The sequence below is a fragment of the Bacillus rossius genome, chromosome 3, assembly GCF_032445375.1.
Source record: "Bacillus rossius redtenbacheri isolate Brsri chromosome 3, Brsri_v3, whole genome shotgun sequence".
Classification (NCBI taxonomy): Eukaryota; Metazoa; Arthropoda; class Insecta; order Phasmatodea; family Bacillidae; genus Bacillus; species Bacillus rossius.
This window is the reverse complement of record NC_086332.1, coordinates 80924008-80937254: the sequence shown is the minus strand read 5'-3', so window position 1 is coordinate 80937254 and position 13247 is coordinate 80924008. Positions and strand designations below refer to the sequence as shown.

Sequence of the window (13247 nt, the reverse complement as noted above, 5' to 3'; positions counted from 1 at the left end):
AAAAGTTGTGCCGGGTGACAGTTTACATAACGTTCTAAAACTGCTTGTATCAGGCGTTCATTGTTCAACCACTAGAAACTTCACTGACTGCTGTTGAACCTCCAAGGAGTTCTGAATGACTACGATCACTAATGCGTAGAGCTCATGCGTCGGGGCATTGAATATATATAAGTTATATATATTCAATGGTCGGGGGTAGTGGGCTCGACTCCAGTGACACGTAATGGCTCAAATATACAAAGACTGAGTTGGAGTTCAAAGGTTCAGAGCCAATCACCTTCTTAGATTTCATCGTCTAAAACCACTATGCACAAGCGCAAAATGTATCCTATATACAGAATTTGAACCTCCAGGCCCGTGAGATGAAATAAAGTGGATAATATTATTAGAGAAGCCCTAGTTTTAAAGGCATTCGTGGTTTCTCTGACGAAAATATGTAATAGAAGGAAATCATAGGGCATGCACCATTTTATTCACTTGTGATACAGATGACATCTATATGTGATAGTTTGCAAAAAATAAGTCACAATACATAATAATAGGGGAAAGTCTTACAGTACCGACCGTCTTACAGTACCGACCATCGTTAGTTCTCGCTTGTGGCGCTAGATAGCAGCACTTTACAGGCATTCAGCGAAGTGTTTTATCTTCATTCCTTATATTCTTTGGCGACACCTTTGTCCGTTCAGAGTTGTGAGAGCTACGGGACCTTGAATGTGCTTGTTGTTGTTTTCAGTGTTGAAAGTTATTTTGATTACGCTGTTTCTCCTTTTTTGGGTGAGTTTTTGATTTCTTGTTTACATATATTTAATCTACATGCAATTACGTCAAAATGCATGTAATGATTTTAACGATGTGATGAATAAACAATGCGTGGTCGACACTACTGCTACCAGTGTACGTCGTACAGTACCGACCACTTAACCATCGTACAGTACCAACCACCTGTCATCCAGTGCTTACCACTCAAAAATTGTCCACTGAGCCAATCAATCAATGTAATTTGTATTAAGTTATAAACAAAAAAGTATCATTTTCGTTTTTTGTCTCTTTTCAGAAAAGAAATGGCTGAAAGTGAGAGGAGAAAAAAAGGAAAATGGAGTGAGAATAATATGAAAATGGCTATTTCTGAAGTTCGTTCTAACAGAATGTCACAACGTCAGGCGGCTATAGCATTTTCGGTTCCAAAAACAACACTAGGAGATCGACTGAGAGACATCCAAGCTGGGAAAACTGTAATGTTAACTCCTCAGATGGGAAGATTTCAAATAACTTTTAGTAACGAAATAGAAAATCAACTGGTTTTTTATATGAAAGATCAGGATGACAGATTCATGCCCCTAAGTAGGACAGAATTTATGAAATTGGCATTTGATTTGGCTGAGCATCTTAAGATACCTCACCAGTTTAACAAACAACAAAAAAGTGCTGGTAAACAGTTTTATTACGACTTTATGGCACGCCATCCTGAGCTTTCTCTACGAACACCTGAATCCACAAGCATGCAGAGAGCGTTAGGTTTCAACAAACATCAAGTTGAACGTTTCTTCAAAAAATACTCAGAGCTACTTGACAAGCACAGTTTCTCTCCCAGCAGGATTCACAACTGTGACGAAACTGGCGTTTCGATTGTTCATGACAATGATGTCAAGGTGATCGCACAAAAAGGTAAAAAGCAAGTGAGCAAAATCACATCGGGGGAGAGGGGGAAAAATGTGACTGTGCTACTGTGCATAAACGCTGCAGGTGACATTTTTGTACCTCCTCTTTTTGTCTTTCCTAACAAACAGCGAGTAGATGCAATTCTAAAAAAGGATGCCCCTTCTGGAAGTGTATTCGCTGCTGAAGAAAGTGGTTGGATATCTGCCAAATCATTCTTGAAGTGGTTGGAGCTGTTTGTTGAAAGAACTCATCCTACTAAAGAAGAACCAGTTCTTCTCATACTTGATGGGCACAGCAGCCACAAGGATCTTAATGTTATTCTGTTTGCAAAAAAACACAATGTTCACATGATAAGCCTTCCGCCTCATACCACACATAAAATGCAACCCTTGGACAGGGCAGTAATGCGGCCTTTCAAAGCAGCCTACAATCAAGCATGTGGTGTTTGGATGAGAAAATATAGCCCTTTGAAGATCTCACAGAAGGATGTAGCTAGTTTGGTCAACACTGCCTACACTTCAATATGTAGGATGGATTTGGCGCAATCAGCTTTTGCATGCACTGGACTCTGGCCTATTAACCCGGGTGCCTTCACAGAATTGGATTTCATACCATCTGAGCACTTTCGACAGCCAGAAGCAAGTGATTGTGAATCTGGAGCAGTAACTTTAGAGGCTCGTCAATCTGTAACATCTACACCCTGTGAGATGTCAAATGTTCTTGACTGTATAATTACATAACCTCTTAGTCCAACCGACTTATCAGAAGAAGGACCTGCATTAGCTGTCACTTCAACTCATCTCACTGTACTAGAAACAAGGACTTCAACAGACAACAACCTGTCAGAAGAGGAACCTTCATCAGTTCTTTCTCTTCTGGAACAAGGAAATTCGACCCAAACGAACATTCTAGAGCACGGAACTTTATCAGCTCTCACTTCAACTAATCTCACTCTACTGGAACCAGGAACTTCAACACATATGAACATTTCAAGACAGGGAACTTTACCAGCTGTCACTTCTATCCACCATGAACCACAGCCAGGACCTTCATCTGCTCTTGTTTCAAACTCTTTCGTCGGCCCATCTCTTCCAGTTTCTTCAGTTTCATCTGATTTCAAGAAAATTCTTACAGATATCTCTCCAGCAAACAATTCTTCCCGAATTAAGGTGAAAAGGAGAAAACAACGATCACAGCAATCTGAGATTCTTACATCAACACCGTACAAAGAGCAGCTTGAGGAAAAAAAGAAACTTGCCGAAGAAAAAAGAATGAACGCAGAGAAGAGAAAGGCTGAAAGAGAGCTACGAAGAAATGAAAAAGATAAGAAAGCACGAAAATCAGGTGTTCCTAAAGAAAGTAAAAAGAAAATAGGGGACAATCCATATAAGAAGCATGTTAAGAAATTGGACTTTGATGAGGTTCGTAGTGTTCCTATGTCAACAAAAGAGATCACAGAGTGCATAATTTGTCAAGAATCGTTTGAAGAAGACTGGGTGCAGTGCATCAAATGTCAAGGTTGGGCACATGTTGAATGTACGGACCAAGAAAATATTGTTCATTTCACATGTGACGTTTGTAAACATAATTAAATGGACAGCAAACAGAAATGTCAAAACTAGGATGTAGTTAATATCTAATTTTGTAATATAATAACATTAGTTTTATAAATTAACATAGTTATGTTTGCCATTGCTTTTATAATATCTGTAATTACGAATTACTACATTAAAATTACCATGGTACTATTATTATTAGGAAATAAAGATTTTTAATCATCTAAAAGAGGAACTGGTCGGTACTGGACGACACATTTTTAACTTTGATATATTATGACATTTTTGATTTTGTTTTCAAATAATATACTTCATAATATTTTGATACATTGTTAGTTTTATTTTATAAACGATTGATTGAGCTAACATTTTAAATTTTTTAACTGGCCATTTTGTACATCCCTTTAAAGTTACATTCAAAAACATTAGGGTGGTCGGTACTGTAAGACTTTCCCCTATATCTTCCAGTTTACTATCCCAGACCTCCGCTGAAAAAGAACAAACAAGAAAACACGATTCAGATTTTGTTGAACAAGGTAAGTTATTTTTTGAGGAGAAATTATAACTTTGATATGTAAACACTTTTCAGTTTTTTTTAAAACTTTACTTTAAAGAAACAACGTAGTACAAACTGTAATTGTTTTCACATCTCGCGATGATTACAGAGTAAAAAATATAAATCTTGTATGGCTACCAAAGTCACCTTTCAATGGCCTGTGATAAAATACATCATAAAGTTTTGCACTTAGGATAAACATGAAACGAACACAATAATCTTTAATAGAGAGCACATCATTCTTGTTCTTATAAATCTACCAAATTAAAACCTATTTTTCCTACGCTGATTCGTTAAAAAAAAAAAAAAAAAAAGGCTATATCTTAAGTACACAGTATAAAACTCTGCAGGCTTGCATGCACTAGCGATGCGTGATGTGGGTCACTGCGATGTAATGGTCACATTGTAGATGCAGAACGAAGGAAAATGCCGCACATGAAAGCTGTCCAAACTGTTCGGAGCAGCTCGAGCAGCCGTGTGGACGTCTGGACAGCCCCTGAGCCGGGGAGCGACTTGCTCAGACGCGCGGCGCGAGCGTGAGGTACGTCTTGACGAACTGGCCGACCATGTTGAGAGCCGGGAAGGACTTCCTGCTGGACAGCCGCCGCCGCAGCAGCACGTAGAACAGCGTCCTGAAGACCACGTAGAAGCCGACCAGGCCCACCAGCGACACCCAGAAGTTGGCCTTCTCCATGCTCGTCTCCACCAGCAACGTCTTGGGGTGCCTGCGGTCAGGACACGGGACACGAGCCTCAGCACACAGACAAAGGTTCAGGGCCAGTTACAAACCTCTGTGCACAATCACACAATGCATATTATGTACAGCATATGCACCTGCACGCCCCTGGGGTGAAATAAGAGGTTGAATATTATGTTCTTTAAATGATTCACGCAATGGGAAATTTTTATTGAATACAATTTTGAACATAAGCCATTGCAGTTTTGTCACGGGGAAAATTCATAAAAGTAAAATAAGAAATAAAAATTAGAACATAGACCCACAGAAAACAAGCCCAAATCAGCTGAGTCAAAAAGATAAATCCAACGATGAATCTAAACATGTATTATGGGCAACACAACGACGAAAGTACAGACGATCACATTAAAACATTAAATGTGCTGTGCACTGTCCCCCACTTGACTGTTATGTTTCATATGCCACCTCGATCTATTTTAATGCTCATGCATTAAAGAAGAGCGGACAGTTTCACCATTTTCACCAGCCTTCCTGATGTGCGGTAGCTATTCTGGCAGCGATTATTACGCTCATTAGACTTTAAACAAGGGATATCTGCGCCAGCGGTTTCTTCCTTAAAATTAGTGACCGTCTGCAAGATGAGCTAGTTCCTTATTTGGCCGGGACGTGTTTTCTTCCACACTATGATCCGTGTACCAACAGTAAGCATGCACCTGGAAGAAACTCAGCTAATCACGAAACACAGACGATGTTACAATGTTTTAGCTAGAGCTAATCTCGAAATATTTTCGCGAAAAATACATGTCCCTAGTGATCTGTGATGGTTGAGCTAGCCTAAAGTCTAAGTTCTATTTAACCCCACCTACTCTATTGCGGGAGGAGAGCAGCGTGGGCGGTAAGATGGAGCGGAAGTGGAAATTAGAGTATGAGTTACTTGTACTCTTAGAAATGAATAAACATACATTCAACAAAGAATGCGCCTCAAATAAAAGAAGAGTTCTTCGTAGTTCCAGACAACTGTGTATTCGAAGAAACTACGCAGGACTCCGACTTTAGAATTCTCTTTTCCATTGTAAACAAGGTAAACATGTACATGGGCTGAATAAAAGTGGTTTCGCTTTAGGCTTAACGATTTTTTTTCTCTCGATAATGTTGACGCACTAATATTCTCGCGAGTCTATGTTTGTAATGAGGAAACTCAGTTCCCGTGAAATTACGAAGTCGTCCGTAACTATGTCCGAAGAACCCTGGGTAGTTTGCAACCAGTGTTCATCGTAAATTTAGGGAGAACATTTTCAACAGTTGTTGGTAAGCGTCAGTAAGATGACTAGGACATCATAAAGTACATCCATGTATTACTCAGGATTCTAACTCAGAGACCCCGTACCATAGCCCGGTGTGTTGCCGACTACACGACGAAGGCAGTCTCCGCTCGACCACTAATTCAAATATACCTTCCTTACAGCCCCACTGTCTCAGTATTGTTTAATGGTAGTAATGGTCACTAAAAATTTATTCCGCATATTTTATATGAAGTGTATAATCCTAAGCAAGTTGGTGGATGCTGTTTGTTTGGATGGCTGAGTTCTTTGGGAGACTGGCTCATGATGATGATAACGCGTCAGTGTAGAAATAGTGTTGCAATGATTTGTAAAGAAAACTGGAGTGTACGCTGATGTTTGATGTGATAAGGAATTACAGGATGTTTCAGCAATTAAAAATAGATAAATAATTCTTTCACAAAGCAGTAGTGTATAAAAGGGGCTCCTGTTACTGGAGGCGGAGTGAGGATTAGGATGGGGGTCAATGACCGACCGATCTCTGACGTCACGGCGGCCATCTTGGACAAAAAATGCCTCAAAAATGCCTCCAAATTCCTAAATATTCCTAGCAATTGCCCTATTTTGAGGGATGATTCAAATTTTGAAGGAAAATTTCCCGTTTTCATCTCCGAACAAAATCTGGAGGGCTAAAATTCCTCGGAGAAGGGCAATTTTCCTCAGAGATGGGAAATATTCCTCGGAGAGGGAAAAATACCTCAGAAGTTCCATCATAGTCATGACCTTGACATTGACCGTTAACTTGAAATCTTTAATATTTGACCAAAAATCTTTAATACTCGATCTAAAAAATAATAATAAACTGTTAAGTAAGTTACGTTTCTGGCAATGCAAGCACGATCTATAACGTCTCGCTTTTGAAATACAAGGAAACATTGGACGGACATAGATCAGAATGCGCTGAATTTTCGATTGTTTCAAGATTACTTTATATAAATAAAGAATTATCAATATTTTTGGTACATAGATCAATTTGCCACGGAACACTCCAATACATAAGTATACCAAAGGAACAAAGTTGTTAGGCCTAAAGGCCCTGTCACACTGTCAAACTTTCGCTTCCAACACATTCAATAATTTTTTGGTTAAATAATGTTGGAGTGTTATGCCATCACCAAAAACATCAAAAGTGCAGCCATGTTTGTTTTACAAGTTGGATGACTTGAGTTTCCATAAAATATTTTGCATATAGTACGGGTGCTAAAATAGGTATGTAAGATGACGGACGGGATTAGCCAATCAGAATCATGCCCAGTGAAAACGGATATGGGTCCGTTTGCGCCACAACGAATCTATAAAGTGGCGATAAACACATTTGTGATTAAAGGGGTTAGTGAAATTACTTAAATAAATGAATATAAATGGTGTTTCGAATATAATTTTATATGTAAAAGTACATGATATACTATACATTTGAAAAATAATGGATCATGTTTTAAACAACGTTACAAGTATAAATGTTCAATTTATAGATGTTTAAAAGTTAATCAAAGCACAAAAGTCATAACAAGTTTAAAATTTCCATCCAGCACTGTGATATTTAAATTTAAAAATTATATTAAAATCGAAAAGTTTGAGATAGCTGAATCCAAAAATGAACGTAGTGTGGCATGATTAAAAAAATGTTTGAGGCTATCTGACCAAATTTATTTGGTGGAGAAAACTATAATACATTTTTCTTCCAACATTTCCCTTCCAACTCTATTGTCACATATTTTTGGGGACGGAAATTTGTCAGTGTGGCTGGGCTTTTAATAGAAGCCTTCTAAATTGTTTTGTTTCTATTAGTTAATGATTTTGCACATGATTTTTATGACATATATAAACAGCTTTTTCCACTAAAAAGGTCCTTCATTAATGGTATTTATGAACTTAAAGCAAATTTTTAGGTTAATGCTTGCATGTACTGGAAGCATGAAATCGTTTGGTATACAGTTCTGGATTAACATGTCGTATGTAGGCTTAGTCTTGAACCTTTTTTATTTTTAAGTACGTATTAAATTTATAAATAAATAAAAATTAGGTTTCATTGAACCGAGGAAAAATCCGGTTTCTATAGTTTTGGCAAAACCTGATTTCTATTGATTCGTGAATGATTTACTAAAACAAGATTTTAAAAAAAGGACTATATACGAATGGTTAATCCAAAACTGTGTACCACACGACTTCATGTTTTAGTATATGCTAGGGTTTACATAAAATCTATTACAAACGGACTTATTGTTTAGTAAAAAAAAAATGTGAGCGAGTGTTTCAGAACTCGCCAGTGATGTGTAGACATCTAACCTCCATAAAGAGCGCATTCATGTGTTCTCGTGTTGTTCGTGTTGAAAATAAACTTATAATTCGAATCACAGACACTAAATGTAACGTAGAATTCTTTAAAATAATGCAGTGTGTGATAAATGAACTATAAAACAAAAATATTCGCTTTTTAAGGACAAAAACTTCTGGATACGAATCAAACACATAATTTCTGTGCCCGCCGCTATAATTAGCTGCCTGAATTGTAATGGTTGCTTGCCACCATCGAACGCAGACAGCAGCTAGGGATGAGCGAAATGGTTATTTTCCAATACCAGTCATGGTTCCGATTGAATAACTGGTTATTTAGATGGCTAACGTTATCAGTTATTGGGCATGAACGTTTTGTTTTCAATCATCCACTATTCCAATTGCAAAGAGTGACTAAAAAAAATCATTACAGCCATGAAAATTATGGCGTTTTTTTAATACTGGCATCGTAATTCTCTTTTTAATTTTTTAAATTAAAAAACTACATTTTATCGCTGTTGCAGATGTAATTATATATAATTTTATCCAAGCAACCTATTAATGTGCATAATTAAGAATAAATTTCAACTGATTAAATGACACATTTGATATCATTTAGCTCATATTCTGCTTAACTTTGACGTGCAGACACTATAGTCTTACTGACAAACACATGAAACAACCATAAACTGTTAGTCTGTTAAAACCAAGCAATTACAAAATATTGAATAACTGCCACTTCCTGGTAGTTGTTAAATAACTGAGAATTGGTAAAATTTCGATTGCGTGCACAGAACGATTTCTGTCGATCGTTAGCAGAGAACTGTTTCTGTAGATCGCGAGCACAGAACTGTTAACGCTGATCATGAGCAGAGAATTCTAGTATAAATATTACTTTAAAGAGTTGCTTTTAATTGAAGAATTTAAAAGCTGCTTAAATTCTTGAAAAAACGTTAAAAATGTCAACTGTTTAACGATTATTTTATAACCGAGAACTGTGTAAAGAGAAAGCACGGTATAGATAGTTTCGTTCAGAAAATAGTTGTTGCTGTTTAAGAATCGATACTATCGATATCATGAACTGGTTTTGCGCTAGTAAAATGCACATATCGCGATACCTGTGGCAGCACAAGAGTTGAAGTTACAATATTTTATTTGCTCGCAAGATCGGGCCATGTGCGCTACTGCACATGTGAGAATTAGTTTCTCTTTATTCGATAACCAGTTATCAGAGACCCAGCAACGTAATGAAACGGTTTTGGTTTTATAACCTTTGTATATACCGGTTATCTTAAATACCACTCAATTATGCTATGCTATTATATGCTATTATATAATTATGCTATTAATAGCAGCAAAAAACGACTCAGATAAAACCCCGACTTTGGACCTGATTAAAATACTACCAATCATGTAAAATTCACTAAACAGTTAATTATATAAAGTTTCCGCACACTTTGTAAATTATTCTTCTATGAAATTACTAAAATAGTAACCTGAAACATTTAAAACACATTTTACCAATAAGGTTATATGTTTGTTTTCGCTTAAACGACTAAAATAAGTCCGTAAATACTTTCTAAAAACTAACCTTAACATTATTGAGATGATTTTTTGTTATTATTATATTATAATGTTATTAAAAAAGTAATAAAAAAACTCCCAGAGATGAAATTTGAACTACATCCCTTGAAGTTGACAAGCGTGCGCTTTACCGCTGTGCTCAGTAGCGGATCCAGAGAGGGGGGGGGGGGGGGCTAAGGGGCTCAAGCCCCCTCCAAAAGCATCTGGGTCCACTATTGTTTTAGTGTTTGCCTTGATAAAGCCTAGCCTCAGCTGGGTCAAGCCCCTCCCAAACCAAAATCCTGGATCCGCCACTGGCTGTGCTATTAAGCAAACTGTCTTTTTAGGTATGTTAAAATTTGAGATTACCTTTTACTATGACTATTTTAGTTTACCAAATATAATCCAGAGTAAGTTCACTATCATAAAGTTTCATTTGGCACACCGATGCATATGGTACGTATGTACCATAATGTTTTCGGAAGTAACTATATACGGGTTTATGTTGCTACACGCGAGTCCGCCATCTTTATTTCACATTTCCGTTCATCGACTTCCGTTCCATTTTCACGAAATTACTCTTGCCAAATGTCGTACACCGGGAGCTAACTGTTTACGTGTCAATAATCTTGTAATAAACAATTAAATATGGATACATCCGGAATGGATATAAATCAAAAGCAAAATGATTGGGGACACTTCCCCGTCAAGCAGAGCGTCGGGTCGTTACCACAACGCCAAAATACCACAACGCCGAACGTACAATAACGCCGAATACCATAACGCCGAATGTCAAAATTGACCACAACGCCGACAGCTAGAAAACTGCTGTGTACCGCAACGCCGAATTACAACGCCGAAATATGATTTTGCGTGGAAGGAGGGGGGGGGGGGGGGCACAGGAGCAAAATGAAAAGCAACTGAATGAATTTGTGTGCGAACCTTACCTAACGTAACCTTTGTGGCAGTCCTGCAATGACATTTTTCGGCGTTAATGTATTTCGGCGTTGCGGTAATTCGGCGTTGTGGTACACAGCAGTTTTCTAGCTGTCGGCGTTGTGGTCAATTTTGACATTCGGCGTTATGGTATTCGGCGTTATTGCACGTTCGGCGTTGTGGTATTTCGGCGTTGTGGTGCGACCCCCAGAGCGTCACGTGACGACGTCGAGGGCCGGTCGCCTCACCTGAAGTGGCAGTACGCCTCCTGCGGCGGGCACGCCATGGGCGCGCGGTCGTTGCCGTACATGGCGATCGTGAGGCCCTCCAGCGAGTAGCGCAGGTAGCTCATGTACATGAAGGGCTTGATGTACATGGGGATGGTGGCGCTGCCGCCGCCCAGGCCGTAGGCGGCCAGCAGCATGAGCGGCACGGCCAGCGTGGGGCCCAGGAAGATGCTGTTCTGCAAGGTCGCGACACGGGGCTCTGTCACCGGCGCGCAGCGCGAGGCACGGAGACACGGGCGCCACAACTAAACTTCCAAAAAGGGGGGGGGGGGGGCAATATACCTTTTTATAAAGAATCATCGATCCCCCCTATTGAAGCGGGGAGTCCGGGGGTCCTCCCCCGGGAAAATTTGTATTTCAAGGTGGAAAATGGTGCTATTTAAGCAGTTTTATTATCTAATAATTGATTACACAGCACTTTCTTTGCCCCGTTTGCCCCCACTACAAGGTTTCAGAGGGGGGCAAAATACCCTTGCCTTCCCCCCCCCCCCCCCGTTGTTTCGCCCCTGCACGGAGACACGCATCTTTCGACGTGAAGGGGCCAAAGGATACTTTAAAAATAATTTTCGTCGCGGTAATGTGCATGATGTGTGAGTGTTTCGCCTGTCAGTTCATTAAAAAAAATAATTAAAACCTAATAATATTACTTATGGCCTCTGAAGTGGGAGTTGAACAACTATTTTATTGCGAATAATAGAGAAAGTATTTAATATAGAATGCTTAGGGTCTGGATAATGTTCAGTTAAATAAATTTACACAACCTCTGAGAAATTGGTCGCTATCATAAAACACGCCAGAAAAATGTATGGAAAAAATATATTTGTTACTCTTAACAATATTAATGAAATCATTTACGACCGCAATAAGTTTTGCATTGGTTGTAGAACTTTGTTTAGTGCAATTTTATTCAGACGCTTATTACTCCGTCTGAAATACTTTCTCTATTATTTGCAATAAAAAACAAATTGTTCACTTCCCACTCCAAAGCACTGTAGACCATAAGTCGTATAAATATGTATGTATATATATACACAATATATATTATATATATACACAATAATCTTCAGCTGCAGCATCATCAAAAATAAGTTGAAAACTTATATATAAGTTTTCAACCTTTTTTTGTGATGATGCTACAGCTGAAGATTATTGTTCGAATTATGATTCAGTTTGTCAATTATTTATCTGCTCATATTTGGTTTTATAACGTATTCCAGTCAAAACTTGCAATACGACATTAAAAAAAATTAAACTATACACCAATACATTGGTGCCCCATATTTATATCATAAGATGAACAATAATACGGTGTAAAATTAAGAGCAAAGTAGTAGGTTGGGACAGGGTGCTTCTGCGCACACCAACTTGGACACATCTGACGTCAAAGGAATTTCGCAGCGCTGCGGGGAAGGCTGGAATGTCCCTGAATGAATGGGTTGGTTAATGTCTCATCGACCTTGAGTTCGTTAGAGACGACGGGGGGTTGAGATGTGATTGGAGCATTAGTGGAATGAGTGGGCGGGAGAAACTGCAACAACTTGTACGGATTGCCATGGTTTGGGGGAAAGCGAGCGACTAAGTAAGGTTTCCCCATGGTTGGGAACATTTACTTCTTCATACTGACACTAGTTTTGCACGAGCTGGTGTATTTTTGCACGAGGAAGAAGAAAAATATTTCTTAAAAAATAATTAACTAAAGTTTAATGAAAATGACACATACATTTACAATATCATTGTTTTAATTTTATGTTTTGTGGTTATAAAAAATTAAAATATAAGTTAACAAAATATATCCATTGCATAGGTTCTTAAAGTTTAAATACTATATTTTTATGATTATATACTAAACAATATATGAAAAAAATTAAGACATAAATGGTTTTTGTAAAAAAAAAAAGAAACTACATTGGAGGAAAGAAAATATACATTGGCAGCTGTATTTAATACTGAAAACGAGTATTCCACGAAGACTAAAAAAACAAATAACTTACAACTATCCCCAGGGTCGAGGAAATGGCATAGCCGAGACTCTCAGAAGACACTCCAGTGAGCAAACAGATGGTCAGGAACTGCGCGTATCTCGAGATCTCCAGAGGCTGTCCCGTCGTTATGTACACACAGGCCAGATAAGTAGTGCCCAAGAACAGCTGAAACAACAGGAAACAACGTTGCAGCGTCGTAACGTAACGCATTAGTGACTGTGTGCCATCTGCGAACTGCTACTGTCTCGGTAGAACCAAAATTAATGAGTTCAGAGTCTGTCCTGAGACGAAAATACTTGATGTAGAGGTGGAGCAGCAGTAATCTCACAAACAGTGAACGAGGTAATCAAAGAAGAGAACCTAAGTTTTTGTGGTATTCGCAACATTTAAAACT

At 38.4% G+C, this 13247-nt stretch overlaps 1 protein-coding gene across 1 annotated transcript in view; it reads right to left on the bottom strand.

Annotated features, from left to right (window-relative positions):
• Positions 1–453: 453 nt before the first annotated feature.
• The window catches only part of LOC134530962 (ATP-binding cassette subfamily G member 4-like), a 341027-nt gene continuing 328233 nt past the window's right edge, over positions 454–13247 (bottom strand). The window contains exons 10-12 of the mRNA XM_063366331.1: positions 12863–13018; positions 10833–11047; positions 454–4499 (exon numbers count right to left, since the gene is read on the bottom strand). Coding sequence (XP_063222401.1) covers positions 4292–4499; positions 10833–11047; positions 12863–13018 — 579 coding nt within the window. The 3' untranslated portion in view covers positions 454–4291. The remainder of the gene's footprint in view (positions 4500–10832; positions 11048–12862; positions 13019–13247) is intronic.